General features: G+C 41.9%; 1 protein-coding gene across 11 annotated transcripts in view; it reads left to right on the top strand.

Annotated features, from left to right (window-relative positions):
• ADARB1 (adenosine deaminase RNA specific B1) overlaps nt 1–20,183 on the top strand; it is a 225,200-nt gene that overhangs the window by 197,817 nt on the left and 7,200 nt on the right. For all 11 annotated transcript variants that reach the window (XM_073306981.2, XM_073306982.2, XM_073306973.2 and 8 more), the window contains 4 exons: nt 238–386; nt 1,164–1,332; nt 13,180–13,361; nt 18,970–19,148. In XM_073306981.2, coding sequence (XP_073163082.2) covers nt 238–386; nt 1,164–1,332; nt 13,180–13,361; nt 18,970–19,148 — 679 coding nt within the window. The remainder of the gene's footprint in view (nt 1–237; nt 387–1,163; nt 1,333–13,179; nt 13,362–18,969; nt 19,149–20,183) is intronic.

Raw genomic sequence — 20,183 nt, forward strand, 5'->3', positions numbered from 1 at the left:
ATAGTTTTGTTTCAGTTACTAATGGTCCTTTATAAGTTCACTGGGCAATGTCAGGTACTCTTTATTTCTTGTTTCTAACTTCTTTTCTTTCTGTATGGTTTGCAGTAACGCTTAGGTGACACATTTGATGCCATACGTTAATAATTTTAATGTATAGTAAGTTACACTGGGCTTAATCTCCTGCATTTGTTTCTCTTCAGGTTTTGACTACAGTTCTCTTCTTTGTTTATATTCCAGTAATAAAGAAGATCAACAAAAATCCATCTTTATCAAGTCTGAACGAGGCGGATTTAAACTGAAAGAAAATGTGCAATTTCATCTCTATATCAGCACCTCTCCATGTGGAGATGCTCGGATTTTCTCACCACATGAAGCAGCACAAGAGGGTATGATTCTAGCTATCAAGGAATTGCTTAGAGTATATTTGATTACAGACAAATGGCAACATTAGAAGTAAGCAGTCATTTTAATTCTGGCCTCTTGTATATGGATTTGGGGGGGGGAAGAAAGATCTCTTCTTGAAAATCTGGACCATTTACTTTAGACTAAATATAAACAGAAAAACTGGCCATTTGGGCTAGAAGCTAGAGCTGGGAAGATCCTGGGTTCTGTTAGGGATAAGCCAATAACTCACTTTGTGTCCTTATGGAACTCATTGGGCTTCCTCATCATTGCTGCCTTTTAATGATTTTTGTTGCTCTTCTCTGAATTTCCTGATTTGTTAATGAGACAAAGTGAGAGAGGTAATATCTTTTATTGGCCCAACATCTGTCAGTGAGAGAGCTGGTCCAATAATAGATATTACCTCATCCACCTTGTCTTTCTAATATCCTGGGGCCCACATGGCGAAACTACACTGATTTGTTAATTTCATTCTAGCACTGAAATGCCCAGAACTGAACTTCAGAACTAAATACTATATCTGAGATGTTCTTTCCTGAAAAGCTTGGTTTAATAGAAAATGTATTTTGGAGAATATTGTATACAAGAAAGATATTTGATGCTGTAGCTAAATTAAAATGAGTAATAGAAATCGGTACCAAACTTTGTGACCTTTTCCAAGATGGTTACCAGCATAAAAATATATTGCCTTCACTCATTTCATGACCACTGCTTCTGTACAGTTGTTTCTTAATTGACTTAAAACAATTTTTGTCATTCAGATCAGGGAGACAGACATCCAAACCGGAAAGCAAGAGGACAGCTACGGACAAAAATAGAATCTGGAGAAGGGACAATTCCAGTCCGATCTACTACTACCATCCAGACGTGGGACGGAGTATTACAGGGAGAGAGACTGCTTACTATGTCTTGCAGTGACAAGATAGCTAGGTAAGATATTAAGTGTCTGGTTTCTCTTCCCTATTATTTCGGTTTTATTCTGAAATGGGGACTCTGGTTACAGCTTGCATCCTAAAACATAGGTTGCTGGAGGGTGTACTTAATATCTGCTTTCCGCATAGCCTGAACATCTGGATGGATGGAAATTCTACATGGTCTTCAGATGTCATGTTGACAGTGTCTTGTCTGAGTCACTCATTAGTTGACCCAGGAGGTGAATGTAAAGGTTGTAGATCAAGCTCGTTGTCTAGACCCCCAGCATGAGATTAGATGCTCTGATTCTGCTCCCATTGAAGTCAGTGACAAAATTCCCATTGGCTTCAGTGGTGAGGCTCAAGCCCAAGAAGGATAGGAATCATTTATTCCATCCAAAACTTATCCCACAAGCATATTTTCTCTCTTCAAGGTGGTAGAGTGCCATAGAGTCTAATTCACTAAATTTGCTACTTTGTTATATCTGCATCATTTTGTATTGTTAATATCTTGAATAATATTATTATTACAACATGTAGCTTTCGTCAGATATAATGTGGTATTGGCAAAATACAACATGCATGAGTATGTTGTGTAAGTCATGCTTCTATATAACTTCGATCAAAATATAGACTGTGCCAATGTGCTGTAGATATATGTCTATATACTTCATATGTAAATGTACAATATCATTTTAAATGGCAAAACATCGTTAGTTAAGAACCTGTTACTTGGTTGATACAGTTAAATGTGACCTTTTTAAAAAAAATTAATGGCTAGAAAGCTTTTTAATAAAAGTAGTGTTTTCGTCTGTGAAAATGTGACACTGATTTATTTTTATTGTTTTAGTTATTGTGCTCTTTCATTAGTTAAAGACTTTGTTAAAATGTAAACAAACAAGCTCAACCAACCTATTGTCCCCCAAATTAAACAGCTGTATCCTCTGAAAAGTGTAGCAACCTCAGGGAAATTTTAGGAAAATGACAAGCTAGCTTTTCAAATCAGCTCTACATTTTCCCAGTACCCCATAGGGTCCCACAAATCACACAAAAGAAATGGCAGCTTTTCTTAGTTGAGGATATTGTGTATGTATGTCCTTTTATTTTTTTAATAAAAAATAGTTTATGCATTTTATCAAACCAGGATTAATTGATTAAAATATTGTTAGATACATTTGTAAAATACAAAGTGGGTTGAACCTATTCACTGTGCTGTATAAGCGTTATATGAGAATTAAAACCAGAGAGAGAGATCTACTTGCTTGATTCTCCATTCTCTGTCCTTGTGGGAGAACCAACAGGGTTCCTACAGTGTGTGAGAAATGTATGCTTTTATATGTTAAACTTCTATGAATAAGTCAGGACCTGTTGGGAGATCGCAAAAGCTCCATTTTGAAAATGTTACTCTACTTACAAACCTTCATTCCATACTGGTTCCAGACTATCCACTGATTCAAATACGGTTACACACTAAAAATTGATTCTATAAGAATGACATGCGCATTCCTTATTTATTCTTTACGATGACTGGCCACACAAATTTCCTAGCTTACAATTCAAGGTGACATACCTAACTGCCAACTCTGTAAACTCCATCTGAGACATGAAAACTGTGTTGTATTCATCACGAGTTAAAAAAAAACAGATTATTCAGCCAGAATTCATTTGACTATTTTGTTGATTCTGTGTGACGCAGAACAGAATCCAGGTCAGTCTCTCATAGCTAGTTGTAATTCAGGGGGGTAACCAGAGTAAAAATGTGAGTGTCACTAGAGAAAGCAGATGCGACCCTGAGACACATAGAGGGGATGCTGTATGAGGAGTAAGGAGGCCCAGTGTTTACATTTATAGTCATGTTCTGCCAATTTCACTTTTAATGGGTTTATTACTATGCAATTTCCAGTATTCAGTACCATACCATTACTAACCAATTTCAGATGCCATTGAGTTTTTTTTGGGATTTAACAAAAGATATGACACCATTTGCATTATTGAAATAATTTAATGCATAAAAACTGTCCAGTAATGAAACAAAAGTAACATTATGGTCAAACGTTTTGTATTTTGGTAAAGATAAAGTTTACTTGCATAGTAAATCCTCTAGTCTGGCAAAGACTATTGAGATAACTCTGCCCATAAAAGGTCATACAGGCAACTCACTGATTAAACTTTCTGGCTCCTGAACAGCTTCCTCTGTATATTCTAAGCTAAGCTACAATGTCACAGCCCTGTCCTCTGTCTCTGGTCCCTCAGTAGCAGCTTGCTACTGGGCTGGCTCGGCTATGAGCCTGTTAAGAATGCTGCAGGCCTCTAGGAAGTGCCTCTATCCATTCATGCTTTTATCCTCTCCATTCTTGTCTTCTCTCCGATCTTCACAATGAAGAGTCTGGAGTGGTCAGTGCTGCAAACTCAGTGCAGATCATTGACCATCTTCTATGATGGTGGGGAGCTAGTCCCACCACTCATCAAAATTAGCTCACCTCACTTACACCTGCCCGAGTCTCTCAAGCTGCAGATATTCCATTCCCAAACTTGATAACTCTTTGCTCCATAGAGATATCCTCCCAAGGAGATCTGAACATCCAAAGACTCTTTTGTATTTGAATGCTACTCACAAGATCATTATTGTTCTATATCAATCCTCTGTCATCCTACATCAGTAGATTAAGAGACAAACAGCATCATGATGCCCACTACTGTGAAGCAAAGAGATGTGAAGTTCTGCCCTTGATCACTTAGCCTCAGCCAGAACATCCTCTTACCAATGTTGTTTGCCTTTTCTCCTGAGTCTCCTATTCTTTCCTTCCCACTGCCTCTTTCACTCTATTTCCCTGTTGCAGGGTCACTAAAGAAGAAAAGGAGGTAAGAAATCTTGAGAGCTCTCCTTCAGGCTAGGAGGAGAGGGTGAAAGAGCAGAGCTCCGAGCCAGGACACTCAACCTTAATGCTACCCTGTAGTGACACCATGAGAGGAAAAGATATGAAAAAACTGAGTCTTTAAAAATCAGGATAATGTAGTCTGGAAGCACAGTCACTAAAATGGATTCATCATAATCGTGTGGTTATTGCATGCTGCACTGTACTGCAGTGGTAAGGTTGCTTGGGTGCCTTCGCTGTGCATTTCCAAACAGTAACATGATTACATTTCTTTTAAGTGAAACCTTAACACTGAATTTCCTAGGTTTGTGATACTTCTTTTGGGATAACTAAAACATTCCGGTAGTGTTTTTTACCCTTACAATGCTGATATATACATTGCACCTTAACTGCATATTCATGTAGGATTTTTGTCTGCAAATATCAACTTATAGGTTCTAATAGGACTTTACAGATACTAATGAGACAGGCCTCACAATCTGACTGAGACAGGGAAGTATTTGTGTCCTTGTTTTGATGATGGTGAGACTTAAGCACTGAGAGTTGGAGTAAGTTCAGGACTTATTTCCCTTGTAACTTCCCTGTTGCCCATATGGCACTCCTTCTATTCCCTGGAGGAACCCTTGTTTTTACACTAACAGTTTGTCTCTCTGGACTGGTGGGCTTCTCCATCCACCCTTTCTTTCTGCCTTCTCTTCATCCCTCACTTCTGTATTCCCCACCAATATGAGACTCTTCGAATGGGGTGATGCAGTGAACAGATGGCCAGCCCAGAGTCACTGGTCCATGGAGCAATGCAGGTTGAGTATCAGTCTTCTCAAGCTACACCTTTCATGTTGCTCTTCTGCCATCGGAGAACCTGGTACTTGAATTACTACATCCTGTTCCACTGTGACAGTCTAACTGTGATGACTTCTGTCGCCTGCCAGGGCAATTATCGGGGTACCCCTCTTTTCACACACTATATTTCTGGGAGTTTTTCTCCTTGATCCCCCTATGTCTGGATGGCGGCAAGAATGTCTTTGCATACTCTCTGCTCTCAGGATACCTCCAGCAGCCACAGGGTCTTGTAGTCTCACAGTAAGGAATGCCTGCCTTTTGAAGTTACTGCATGTGATGTCTGCGGTCTGGGTTTGAATCCACTGCCATAGGATAGAAGAAAATAGATACTTATGGCAAGGGGATATTACTTCCTATGAATTCTGTTTGTCATCTCCTTTTCTCCCATTCTGCATCCCACCCTCCTACCCTGTTGGAGGTTGGTGCCATTGCTTGTTTGTGAATTATTTGTCTCACTACCTTGCATTCTGTTCTTAGTCTGCAGGTCTCTTTAACAGGAGTGATGGGGACTGGCTGAGGCCTATATAGTCAGGAGTGGGGGCTCACAACACTTTACCTCCTTGCTTCCCAGTTGGTAGCACCGTAAGGCTTAGAGGAGTCTATCACAAACAGAATTACTAGTAAATAATTTTTAGACTCTTTCCCTTATCATAGAATCATAGAAGATTAGGATTGGAAGAGACCTCAGGAGGTCATCCAGTCCAACCCCCTGCTCAAAGCAGGACCAACACCAACTAAATCATCCCAGCCAGGGCTTTGTCAAGCCAGGCCTCTAAGGACGGAGATTCCACCACCTCCCTAGGCAACCCATTCCAGTGCTTCACCACCCTCCCCCCTGCTGAAAAAGTGTTTCTTAATATCCAACCTAGACCGCCCCCGCTGCAACTTGAGACCATTGCTCCTTGCTCTGTCATCTACCACCACTGAGAACAGCCAAGCTCCATCCTCTCTGGAATCCCCCTTCAGGTAGTTGAACGCTACGATCAAATCCCCCCCTCACTCTTCTCTTCTGCAGACTAAACAATCCCAGTTCCCTCAGCCTCTTCTTATAACTCATGTGCCACAGCCCCCTGATCATTTTTGTTGCCCTTCGCTGGACTCTCTCCAATTTGTCCACATCCTTTCTGTAGCGGGGGCCCCAAAACTGGACAAATACTCCAGATATGGCCTCACCAGTGCTGAATAGAGGGGAATAATCACTTCCTGCTGGCAATCTGCTGGCAATGCCCCTACTTATACATCCGAAAATGCCATTGGCCTTCTTGGCTACAAGGGCACACTGTTGACTCCTATCCAGCTTCTCGTCCACTGTAACCCCTAGGTCCTTTTCTGCAGAACTGCTGCCTAGCCATTCGGTCCCTAGTCTGTAGCAGTGCATTGGATTCTTCCGTCCTAAGTGCAGGACTCTGCTCTTGTCCTTGCTGAACCTCATCAGATTTCTTTTGGCCCAATCCTCCAATTTGTCTAGGTCCCTCTGTATCCTATCCCTACCCTCCAGCGTATCTACCTCTCCTCCCAGTTTAGTGTCATCTGCAAACTTGCTGAGGGTGCAATCTACACCATCCTCCAGATCATTTATGAAGATATTGAACAAAACCGGCCCCAGGACCGACCCTTGGGCCACTCCACTTGATACCGGCTGCCAACTAGACATGGAGCCATTGATCACTACCCGTTGAGCCCGACAATCTAGCCAGCTTTCTATCCACCTTATAGTCCATTCATCCAGCCCACACTTCTTTAACTTGCTGGCAAGAATACTAGGGGAGACCATATCAAAAACTTTGCTAAAGTCAAGGTATATCGCATCCACTGCTTTCCCCATATCCACAGAGCCAGTTATCTCATCATAAAAGGCAATCAGGTTGGTCAGGCATGACTTGCCCTTGGTGAATCCATGTTGACTGTTCCTGATCACCTTCCTCTCCTCCAAGTGCTTCAAAAGATTTATCACATTTATAGATCACATTTGTTGATCTCACAAATGATATTAATAAGAATAACTTTGGGCATAAAAGTGGGAAATACCACTTTTTGTCAAGTTTTTCATTCCATGGTAAATATAATTTCATTGTTCAACCAGTGCTGTTTTGGCATTAGACTGAGGTCCTGTAAACAAAGAATGCCTGAGATAAACTCTGATACTGCACATTCTAAAGGTTATGAATTTTAATTGCATAAAGCAGTTCCTTGTGTACTTCTATTACTGTACAAATAACAGGATGTTAGGAAGAGAGTTGTGAACATTCTACTTTGTCATCTGCTAAAGTTACGCGCCTTCGTTCCTGTTGTTGCTCCAGAGTAGTGTAAATAACAAGTGTTCTATAGAATCAATTTTTAAAAATTGCAGCATAAATTCCCATCCTCTTATTACAGCAAGAAGTACATTGGCAGAGTCTGTGCTTGTGTACTGATGCAGAATTAGACATATATTTATCTCTCTCATCTGTTCAGAGATGAAATCGGTTTAAATAAATACATTCAGAAATGTCAAGCGCCTGCAGCCCACTTGGCTATGGGCATATATTAGTTTGAGGCGGAAATTTGACAGCATAGCAGGGAAACCACGACTCTCCCTATTTGAAAGATTCTGATGTGAACCTGTGGTTTTCCTTCTCTCATATTAAATGTGAAAAGACTGAAAATAGAAAAAATCAAGAAGCACAAACGTGTGTGTAATGCTGAGGCAATGTTAGTAGCACAGATAAAAAGTGCATTCTGAATAAAGAGAAAAGGAATGTATATGGTAATTCTGCAAAATTCACCTAATGTACCATAGAGAGAAAATCCTTCAAACTGAGTAAATATTAGAATTTTTAAACAATTAATTTGTAACATCAGTGATACAACAGCAGTTGTATATGTTTCTGTATCTATATTAATGGCTTGTCTGATTGAATCCTTGAAACAACTGCATTGACAGCAACAGTCAGCTGGTAGGAGTTTAATTATATATTAACTGAAGTAGAGATTTGCACTGGAAACTGTTGGCCTCTGGTCTGAGAAGATGACTGACACACAGAAGGGTTTTTTCAAAGGAGGTGAGAGGGGCACTCTGTAACAGGAAAGTGCCAGTGCTCTCTTTTGCACACCCTGAACATGAGACTGATTTCCAGAGGGCCTGAAGGGGTCTCAGAAGCAGGAGAGATAGGAACCCTGCGGCCACACCACTGCTCGTCCAGCTGGAAAACCCAGTCCAGCTAGGAGAAGGGGACATGAGGTACCTGAACTGCAGCTCTTGTGAGCCTCTGCGGCAGCATTTCTAAGCCAGTGTGGGTTTCAATTTTAGATGAAATTTTTCAGATGTTCGGGGGTTTTTTGATGGCACATCATAATTTCCATAGCTTTTTTTTTTTAATTTCTTTGTGCCAAAAACCCAATTTTCTATCAGTAAAAAAAGAGAAAGGGGAGAGAGAGCGAGAGAAAATGTTGATGGAAAATTTTCAACCAGGCCTAGTTGGCAGTAAAGCTGATAACAAAGACAAAAGCTGCATTACAGGTTATGCAATTCCTCCTTCATAAAATAAACAGTGATTATGGAACTTCATTCACTCAGATAATGATAAAGAGGTATGTCATATGACAGACCAGGACTAATCTGTACTCTCAATCTAAAACCTAATCTTGCATCTCCTTGTTCAGTTGAGTAGCCCAGTTGAAATCAGTGGGACGACTTGAATTAGTAGGAATTGCAGGTTCAGCCCTTCTGTAGTTCTAAAAGCTAACTTTAAAGCTTGAATCATACAAGCAAATCGCCTTAATCTTTGCCTTTTGCTTGCAAACCCCTAATTGCTGTAACTATTCAGTAGCCAGATTTCTAAATAAAATGGCATCACTTATGTCTATTTTTTCTAAGAGAAGCAGCAGCAGCTAATAAACATAGTAATGAGAACAATGATAAACTCTTAACCAGAGTGGTGATAGTGAGAGTCACTATAACAAAACTTGCAACCTCTTATCTGTAAAAAAGGGCTGGATTGCTACTTTGAATTGTACCTTTTAATTGCCATTTTCATGTTTAGGCACCTTTTCTAATTGTTTCTAGGACAGGATTACAAAGTAATCAAAGAAATTCTGATGCCTGATCAAACAGATTGTTTAAACATAATCTTTGGCTAACCTTGGTGATTATTAAAATGAAAGCCTGACAAATGCCTTCTATCCATGGAGTGCTCTACATCCGTATTTCTCAATGGCCAGACCCTGAGATCTCCATGACACAGCTTAGGAAGGCAGCAAGCCTGTCCCCTGTATCAAAAAGGCTGAGAAACACTGCCCTGCCTCATGAAAGGCTGCTCAGAAATTAACGTCAGTTCTTAATCCCTTCTGTATATGCTTGCATGCCAGTATTTCAGGGCAGCACTTCCCCATATCAGTTTGAATGGCTTCTCCTTGCATTGTGTGTAACTCACAAAAGTGCAGAGTTGTAGTTAGAGGAATGTTGCATATTGCCAATTACTTTACTTTTTCGTATGACTGCACAAAAGTTTAAAATGGAAATATATGTTTAAAATGTCATTTCTATTTTATAGCTTTAGAAAAGCTCACGAAAGGGAGTTGATTGCCAGCCCTATGAACTTAAACCCACAAGCACGAGCAGCGCAGGTTTTGTGCACGGCTGTTCCACAGAAACCAGATCTTAGGCTGGGAAGCGGTCTTCATGCCCATTGAGGCCTCTGTTCAGCAATACATGAGAACACATGTTTAACTTTAAGCACTTGAGTAGTCAGTCCTATTAACTTCAGTGGGATACTCAAGTATCAGGGGATAGCCGTGTTAGTCTGTATCCACAAAAACAACAAAGAGTCCAGTGGCAGCTTAAAGACTAACAGATTTATTTGGGCATAAGATTTCGTAGGTAAAAAACCCACTTCTTCAGATGCAGTGGGATACTCGTGTGCTTGAAGGTAAGTATGCGCTTAAGTATTTTCCTAGACCAGGGCCTCAGTCTTTATTCTCTCTGTTAAGGGTGAGAAAGGATTGAGGGACAGAGGTAGCCATGTGTTTGTGACGTGGCTCTCTGGCCTCTACGAACTGAACTAAGATCACCAATTTATTTCACGTAGGCTTTGTGGACTTTTGCTCACAACTAAGCTGAAATGAAGTTGAACTGATGACCTACTGGTGAAATATTTATTTTTCATTACCAGTTTCATGAGCCATCCAATCCCCCTAAATATAGCACTGTGCCCTTGGGCCAGATCTTGTGTCTTCCCTACTGCAATGTGTAACATTGAAAAGCTAATCAATTATTATAAACCTATTCTTATAAACCTATTCTTAAGCCAGGTGGGAGAGGGGTAGGTTTGTGTTTGGTTTGTAAATCAGGTGCAAGGCCACCTATATTTGGTTTGGAGGCAGCCACTTTCTCTTAATATTTTATACACTGATTTGAAGAGAGCACTTTTCATAGACCCCATAATACTGCAGGGACATGATGCATCCTGTGAGGTTACTAAACTCTGTGGCTAAATTTTGCTCTCCCACCTTTGTAACCTCATTGTTTGCGGTGAAGATAAATGGATGTAGATGAGGAGAGAATTTTGGCCTGTTAACTTCAAAAATTTGGGCTCTAAATTTGGGCCCTAAATGTACATGTCCATGAAACAACATTGAGAAGATGTTTGTGACCCTTTTAAAAAATAATACTACAATATACTTAGAAAATGAGAAGATGCTAATACGCGATGTCATGTTTGTGTTCATGAGAGTGAAAACAAATAGTATTAACTTCAAAAGCAAATATAACCTGGAAATTGGCTGTAAAAACGTTGCCTACGTACCCCTGTCATTGTGTCTTGGTTATGACCTACAGTATTTCCATTCAAGTCCCATGTTTTTCTCAAACAGAAAAACAGCCTGAATCATAGAAAATTGCTCAATCATTTTGTGGTATTGAAAAATATCCACAGTGATTCTGATGGGGCTAGTATGATCATTTTTAGTTGTGAGCGAAATCAAATTTGAATCTAGTTTTCTAGGCACAAATGCATTTAAGAGATTTAGTTTTGCTTTAATCAATATAATTTTTAAACCAGCCCAGATGTTAGTTTTCATCTTCTGCACTGAGTAGGGTCACCGAATTGTGTAGTTGAAAAACTATAGATACTTAACAAAGGCAGGGAGAAAGGCGGCAGGGGGAAGGTTTTGGTCAGGGTCACAGAGGTGTGCACAGGAAGGCTTGGGTTAGGGTCACACTATGCATTCTGGTCTTCCTGGTAGGGTTTTTGAAATTTAAATGTAATAGGCTGGGCTTGTGGAAGCTGTCCTTAATTTGAGTGCACATAGATTACAGGTGCAATTGTAAGACCGAAACTGACATCGTTTGCCCTTGAATTCATTCCAGTTTTGTATTAAATAGTGCTACCTCTGTATTTGCAGTAGTCCATATGCTTCCTCATACGTGGTATAAGGAATACTGCAAATACTGAGGCAACACCTTGGCAATTGGAATATTGGTAAGGAGAACCATTGTGAGGTATCTGGTCATCTAAATATCTGCTTGTGCCAGCAAAATTCTAATTCTGGTAAAGTCTGGAAATGTTCTCAGTGGATCTAATTCTAAAATTGTGACTGACTTCTCACATATAAAGATGATCATTAATGTAGTCTTTTATATATAATGTGTATGTAAAGTGTTATTCTGTTGTAAACCTTGTTTAGCTTTAAAACTAATGAAATACATTTGAAATAATTTTCTCACAACTCCTTTATTTTTATTTTCCAATATTTGGCTAACAAATATAATGTAAATATGATATAAAATATGCCTTAATCTTTCCCTTACACGTTTTGCATTACTGCAAAATGCTGCTTGCTCTCCCAGTAACTTGGGACAAACATTTTTAATGACAGGTGAGTAAACTGGTATATGGTGTTTTCATGTTCATCCTTACTATAGTAAGCTTGAGCTTTTTTAGTAATGTTACAGGGTTCTTACACAGGGTTATAAGTTTAGGATTTCGTTGACCCTTTTTAACAATTGTGTCCTGTAATCTTTGGCCTGGGCTGAGAATGTGGTGGAGCTGTGCCATCCCAGCTGGAGCTCAAAGAAGTACAGTGCCTCAAGCGTGTGCTTCCCTCTGCTGCCCCATCTGTTCCTGGCTCCTTACGAAGGGCTGCTAACACCACAAGCCCCATGCTTAGATGAGCCCAAGAACTACAACTGTAGCTAGTTCCTATGCAAGGGCACCAAATTGTACCTCCCCTCCTTCTTCATCCACTCGGGGGCCGTTAGGGTTAAATTTGATATATTAATTTTGCAGAAATATTCTGCAGGTGCACTGCAAGACAGAGACTGATCCAAATACCCCAGAATGGGGATTGAGGTTTTTTAAAGTCTTTTAAATGCTTGGCAGTCATCTAAATCCTGATGTATTTGAACATGGGTGTAAAAGGTAGTTTACTCCTGCACATATTGGTTCCATACCAACCTGACCTACCCTAAGGATGGTCAGACCAATGCAGACAAGGCTTCCACAGTCAAAATCTGTGAAGCTGCTGAAAGGGGCAAAGACTGTGTGCGTATGAGCTCCTAGATTAGAGAATCCCTTTGCAGAGCCCATAGACACGATAGCGGTTGTGGAGTTGCAGTTATCCATTCAAAGCAGCAATAGAGGAAGGGCGACTTGTGGGTGAAGGGGACAGAATTGTCTCCTGTGGGGAGGAGGAGAAACTTTGGGAAGTGTCCTGCATCCCGACCCTGGGAAAGGGGACTTTCCCACTGACGGATCTGTTTTGAAGACATCAGTGCTCACTTCAAGCTAAGAGCTCTCATCCTGTCCTGTGTGACTGACATTCACTCAGCTGGATAGATCTCATCCCTCTCCCTACACTAGGACGTTTGGAGAGGCCCCACCAGCTATGGCAGTGGGGAACCAGAGTCATGGACTCTGCCTCTGAAATTGGGCCTTGGCTGCCATATCGCAGATTTGCAGCACCTGCTGATGTTCAGGACTCCAGGATGTGCTTCACAGGCATGGTGTAACGCTGTGCTGTGGGACTCTGGCTGGGTACACAGCTACAACAAAGTCAGGCTTTGGGCAAGAGGGGAGACTGAAAGTCGAGTCCATTGAGATTGTCTCCTTTTCTTTCTAGTCAAGATTACTTGTTCTGTTAAAAAGAAAGTGTTTTTTTTTCCTTCCCCTTAGGTGGAACGTGTTGGGTATTCAAGGATCCTTACTTAGCCTCTTTGTGGAGCCAATTTACTTCTCTAGCATCATCTTGGGGAGTTTATATCATGGGGACCATCTATCCAGAGCAGTATACCAGCGGATAGCAGAGATAGAAGATCTACCACCTCTGTATACGCTCAACAGACCTTTACTTAGTGGCAAGTATCTAATGGAGAAGGCTGTACGGTAACTGAATCTGTTCCAACAGTAACATAATTTTGCAATTCTCAACCCTTTGCAAATTATGTACTGTGAGCAAGTTGCTTTGTGACTACAGCAAGGAAGTTATGACCCAAACCTGAAATTAAGCTATAAACAGCTAGAATTCCTATTACAGGACCCCCTTTGTGTGTTACAAGACCCTAACAGGAGTTTCTGTGAACTCTTCTATGTGAGCCATTTCCTGTGGCTGTATTTATCTGCAATTTTGAGAATGCAGGTCCCCCAGCAATACATTAGAAAAGATGAAAGCCTGGGTTTGGTGAAATCTCTCTTCCTTTCCCACCCACAGAATAGTGTGAGGTTTCAGTGTTTCTGCTCTTGCCATTGGAGTTATTTGTTGAGCCATCTCCATCATGTTAACAGTGTGCCAAGATACACAAACATTTGTTTCTCAATTCCTAGATCAATAATCAACTCAAAATGGACAGAGAAAACTTCCCAGCTGTCATTGGTTGCATTTTCTTCCTGTCATCAAGCTCTGCTGGCTGAAGTATATGGGTTGGGGTGCAGGTGGGGGTGAGGGCAACAACTCGAAGTGCAGGCTGGGGGTGAGGGGTTCAGGGTGCAGGAGGGTGCTCTGGGCTGGGACCAAGGGGTTCGAGGATGGAAGGGGGGATCAGGGCTCGGGCAGGTGGTTGGGACGTGGGTGGGGTCAAGGGTGCAGGCTCCGAGTAGCACTTACCTCAAGCAGCTTCCAGAAGCAGCAGCCTGTCCCGCCTCCGGCTCCTATTCAGAGGTGCAGCCAGGCAGCTCTGCACACTGCCCCATCTGCAGGCACTGCCCCTGCAGCTCCCACTAGCCGTGGTTCCCGGCCAATGGGAGCTGTGGGGGTGGCACTTGGGGTGGGTGCAAACCGCAGAGCCCCCTGGCTGCCCCTAAGTGTAGGAGTCAGAGGGGGGACATGCCGCTGCTTCCAGGAGCCACGCGCAGTGGGGCAAGCCCCTGACCCCGCTCCTCGGCTGGAGTGCCGGAGTGGGACAAACCCTGCTCCCCAGCAGGAGCTCGAGGGCCGATTAAAACATCTGGATGGCCAGATGCAGCCCCCGGGCCATAGTTTGCCCACCCTTGCTTTAGAGCCTACAAGCCCACTCAGTACTACTTCTTGTACAGCCAATCACTCAGACAAACAAGTTTGTTTACATTTGCAGGAGATAATGCTGTCCGTTTCTTGTTTACAGTGCCACATGAAAATGAGAACAGGTATTCGTATGGCTCTGGTGTAGCCGGCATTGCAAGATATTTACGTGCCACATTTGCTAAAGATTCATAATCCCTTCATGCTTCAGCCACCATTCCAGAGAACATGCGTCCATGCTGATGACGGGTTCTGCTCAATAACAGTTCAAAGCAGTGCAGACCGACACATGTTCATTTTCATCATCTGAATCATATGCCACCAGCAGAAGGTTGATTTTCTTTTTTGGTGGTTCGGGTTCTGTAGTTTCCGCATTGAAGTGTTACTCTTTTAAGACGTCTGAAAGCATGCTGTACACCTCGTCCCTCTCAGATTTTGGAAGGCATTTCAGATTCTTAAACCTTGGATCAAATGCTGTAGCTATCTTTAGAAATCTCACATTGGTACCTTCTTTGCATTTTGTCAGATCTGCAGTGAAAGTGTTCATAAAATGAACAACATGGTCTGGGGCATCATCAGAGACTGCTATAATATGAACTATATGGCAGAATGCAGGTAAAACAGAATAGGAGACATACAATTCTCCCCCAAGGAGTTCAGTTACAAATTTAATTAACGCCTTATTTTTTTAACAAGTGTCATCAACATGGAAGCATGTCCTCTGGAATGACCAAAGCATGAAGGGGCATATGAATGTTTAGCATATCTGGCATGTAAATACCTTGCAATGCTGGCTACAAAAGTGCCATGCGAACACCTGTTCTCACTTTCTGGTGACCTTGTAAATAAGAAGCGGGCAACATTATTTCCTTAAAGGTATGCAAACTTGTTCGTCTTAGTGATTGGCTGAACAAGAAGTAGTACTGAGTGGGCTTGTAGGCTCTAAAGTTTTACATTGTTTTGTTTTGAGTGCAACTGTGTAACAAAAAAAAATCTACATCTGTAAGTTGCACTTTCATGTTAAAGAGACTACACTACAGTACTGGTATGAATTTCAATTGGTATTCTATTGATTAAAACGGCAATTAATTTTTTTTAGTTAATCGCATGAGTTAACTGCAATTAATCGACAGCCCTAGTCTCAACCACCCAATCGACAAGGTTTTACAGCTGTAACATCCTCTTCGGATGCCCCCTCTCCTATTTTCAAGCTTCATGGGATGGTATAACATCGGACGATGGGTTTTGGAAGCCACAACATCCAGTTACGCTATCCATTTCAAATCTATCCCTCCACCCATTCCCCCTCCACAGACTTATTTAAGGACCCTTCTCATGATCAATTGCTGGTGCAAGAGATTGCCTTTCTTGTACATTTAGGAGCAATAAAACCTGTTCTTGTACAGCATAGGGGAAAGGGAGTCTATTCAAAGTACTTCCTGATACCCAAAAAGAATGGAGAGTGGAGACAAATTTTGGATCTCAGGTATCTAAACAGATAGGTAAAACAGCAGAAGTTCAGGATAGTGATCATTTTAGCAATAATTCCCTCATTAGAGTTAGGAGAGTGGTTCATGATTCTCACCTGGAGTATGCACATTTTCATGTCACTATTCACCCTTCACATGAGGTTTCTTCATTTTCTAATGAGCAACGAGCACTACCACTACAGAGTGCTCCCTTTTGGCCTATCTTCTGCCCCAAGAGTATTCTCAACAATTCTGCATGGTCAGGGGCAGGTCACATCAAGAAGTGTTGACACCAAAGATGACATGTTCTCTGTTCCACAGCCTGGGCCTTCAAATCAACCTCAAAGTCTACAGTGTCTAGATTTCATAGGCGCTTCCCTGAATGAATTGACAGGCAGAGCATACCTCCCTTCCAGAAGATTTCTTGCACTAATGAATCTCATCTCAAGAATTCAGGGCAGTCCTCAAGTAACAGTATTCTATTGTCTTCAACTGCTAGGACACAGCTTGTATATTCGTAGTGCAACACCCCGGCTTACATCTAAGAGGCCTCCAGGAGTGGATTTGAACAGTTTACAAACCAAGAAAGCACAGCTTAGGCTCACTCAACGATAGCAGTGAAAAATGTTTGCCTATACTTTCTACATACAATCAGATCCAAGTCAATAAAGATAAGGACAGACAATGTGGCATTCATCTGTTATGTCAACCATAAGGGAGGAGCATGTTCCCCATATGTCTGAACCAAAGTGATAAAACTCCTAGAATTGGTGCATATCCAACCAGATAGTCAACTCAGTTTCATATCTCCCAGGTATTCAGAACACCGAGGCAGACGACCTCAGCAAACATTTCTTCTAAATCATGAATGGGAACTGAACTCCCGAGTCCTTCACAAGATATTCTTAGCTTGGAGGTTCCAAGAGGTTGATCTGTTTGCCATAGCAACCAACACAAAATGCATCAGGTATTGCTGCAGAAGGGGTCTTGAACCCCAATCCCAAGGAGACACTTTTCTCATCTCCTGGATAAATGGGTTTCTTTATGTATATCCGCTGACACCGTTACTACTAGAAGTTCTCAACAAGATCAGGCCAAAGCCATACTGATTGCACCAATGTGGTGATGAAAAGTTTGGTCTCTCTGTCTGACCAGACTCACCTCTCACCCTCCATGGCAGCTTCCATTCATTCCTTGCCTACTGATTCATGATGCCGATCAAACTCTTCACCCCATCCTAACAAAAGAACGGGCACACACACACCCCATTTATGGTATTCATCAGAGAGAAGGTTGTGCTATGGGCCCATCCAAGATTTTTACCTTGGGTGTCCTCAGAATGAATTAATCATTCATCTCCTGTTTTTCCCCTAAAGCCACATCAGACTAGTCAAGAACCCATGTTCCATACCCTAGATGTCAGGAGGGCATTAGCTTTTTACTTAGATCGGACCAAACCTTTTAGAAGATCTCCAAGACTATTTGTATCCTTTGTGGACCAAAACAAGCATTCTGTTATTTCAAAACAGAGATTATCAAAGTAGATGTCTGGATGTATCAATATCTATTTAACTGAACTCATTTTCAACCCCTTTGAGAGTGACTGCACATTCAACAAGAACACTATCTGCATCTCTAGCCTGACTTAAGGATGTACCAACTGCAGACATTCACAGAGTGGCAACTTGGTCCTCTGTTTGTACTTTTTCTAGCCATTATGCCTTGGTGCTTGCTGCAAGATATGACACTGCTCTGGGCAGTGCAGTTCTCTCCTCTGTATTGGACTCTGTTCTGAACCACCTGCGTCCTTAGCGGGGTACTGCTTAGGAGACACCTGAAGCAGAGCACCCACAGGGCTGATACTCAGAGGAGGAGGAGAGGATACTCACCTTGTGCAGTAGCTGGAGTTCTTTGAGATGTGTGCCCCTGTGGGTGATCTGCTACCCACCCTCCTCCTCCTCTGCTTCGGTGTCTCCCTTTTGGGACTTTGAAGCGGAGAAGGAACTGAGGGGAGTTCGCCCACACAGCCCCATATAACATCAGTGCGGGGCACAGGAATGTGTAGGATGCATGCATGGGCTGAAGAGGCATTGCTATGATCAAAGACGCAGGGTGCAGGCATAGCTGAAGTGGAGCACTCACAGGGACACACATCTTGAATAACTCCAGTTACTGCACAAGGTGAGTAACCTCTCCTTATAGACTCAAAAAACTTAAGCTACTTAGCTCAACACAGACAAGGTTAAGGGGTGACTTGATTACAGTCTATAAATATCTACATGGGGAACAAATATTTAATAATGGGCTCTTCAGCCTAGCAGAGAAAGGTCTAACATGATACAATGGCTGGAAATTAAAGCTAGACAAATTCAGACTGGAAATAAGGCGTAAATTTTTAATAGTGAGAGTACTTAACCATTGGGACAATTTCCCAAGGGTTGTGGATTCTCCATCACTGACAATGTTTAAATCAAGATTGGATGTTTTAGTATGAGATCTGCTCTAGGAATTACTTTGGGGAAGTTCTCTGGCCTGTGCTGTACCTCAGGTCAGACTAGATGATCATAGTGGCTTCTTCTGGCCTTAGAATCTATGAATCTTTGATAGCTGCAACAGCACTATATTCCTAGCACCATTGTGAGGCTCCAGTATTACTGTCTGATGTGATCTTGTTACAGATCTTTCTACAATCTCTTTACTTCCCTACCATCACCAGGACAAGCATGCATGGATTTTCAGATTTCTGAGAAAGCAGACATGCACAACTGAGCATGGTAGCAGCAGATGACATCTTAGCTGCACATTCCCCATAAATAGTAATGGAATGTGCATGGCTAAATCCTCAGGTAGCTGTTGAAAATCATGGTGGTATTTTAGAACCACAGCTATAAGAATGCCTAACAATATGATCTGTATAGCACCACCCAATCACTCCTTCATCTATAAACAACTAAGCAGGAATTTTCACATTTTCATTATTATGTACCTCTTCCCTTTCAGGTATTAGCAATGCAGAAGCCCGCCAGCCAGGAAAAGCACCTAATTTCAGTGTAAACTGGACAGTAGGAGACACTGGTCTTGAAGTTATTAATGCCACAACTGGCAAGGATGAGATGGGTCGTGCATCTCGCCTTTGTAAGCACGCTTTGTACAGTCGCTGGATGCGTATTCATGCAAAGGTACATGTCCAAAGATAGGAGTGGTTTTTTACTGCTGGGTTTCAATTTTGCTCAGTCTCATAACCACCTTTCTAATAAAAGGTTGTAATGTGCTGGCTTCTTGTATTGTAGCTTTTGCAAGTGGATATAAAAAACCTTCTCTAAAACATTTTCAAAGTTAGTAATAGGTGTGTTACTGAACCATGGGTAAAAATGGGGAAGAGAGAAGTCTTGCTCCACATTTTCTTTATTATGGTCATTTCTAGTGTAAATGTATGTGAGGATCTAATTACCTGCCTCTAGAACTAAGTAAAGTAAAAATGTTGACTCCTTTGAGCTTTGCTTATAATTTTAATGTACTGGACAACATAGTCTCTTTTAGTAGCTCTTCCGGAGCCGAGCACACGGAACACTAAGGTTAAAAACCAGTAGAGCTAAGATTTGCCAGATCATACCCTGAGACCATCCTATGACATAAGAGGTGGGGTCTGTTGTCTGTGGGGTCTGTAGTTTAGTGTGAAGAGGCATTCCTGTTTGAGTACATGTGGGGTAAAATCCTAGCCCCATTGAAGTCAAAGGTAGTGGCTTCAGTGGAACCAGGTTTTCTCCCCTGGTCCTCCCCAGAAGGTGCAGGTAAAAGTCAAAGAATTGTTTTTTGAAAGTTTGGATTTCTTTGCCTCATGATCGTTGATAAACTCTATAAAAATGGAAAGATACAAGCAGTAGACCATGATCCTTAGGGTTCTCCCAGTCCTCTCTTCAAAGCGTCTGTATTGATAGAAGCAAATAGCACCTTGAGCCAGTCATTTCCGCAGAATCAGTATTCCTACAACAGTCCTTTGAAGTCTATCATTTCTTATTGTAGTGCAGCAAGGCACTGAAATTTAGACAGCTGGGTGCTGAGATTGTGGCATAAGCTTGTCATTCACTTTCACTAGGTTACACATAGGCCTTCCACCCGTGCTGCACAGGGTATGTGTATCTCCTGCTTAGGGCCCTGGAATACTGCTTCCCTCCCCCAGCCCTGCTGTCAGGGGAGCCTCTGCACAAAGGTGG

The sequence above is a fragment of the Lepidochelys kempii genome, chromosome 11, assembly GCF_965140285.1.
Source record: "Lepidochelys kempii isolate rLepKem1 chromosome 11, rLepKem1.hap1, whole genome shotgun sequence".
Taxonomy (NCBI): Eukaryota; Metazoa; Chordata; order Testudines; family Cheloniidae; genus Lepidochelys; species Lepidochelys kempii.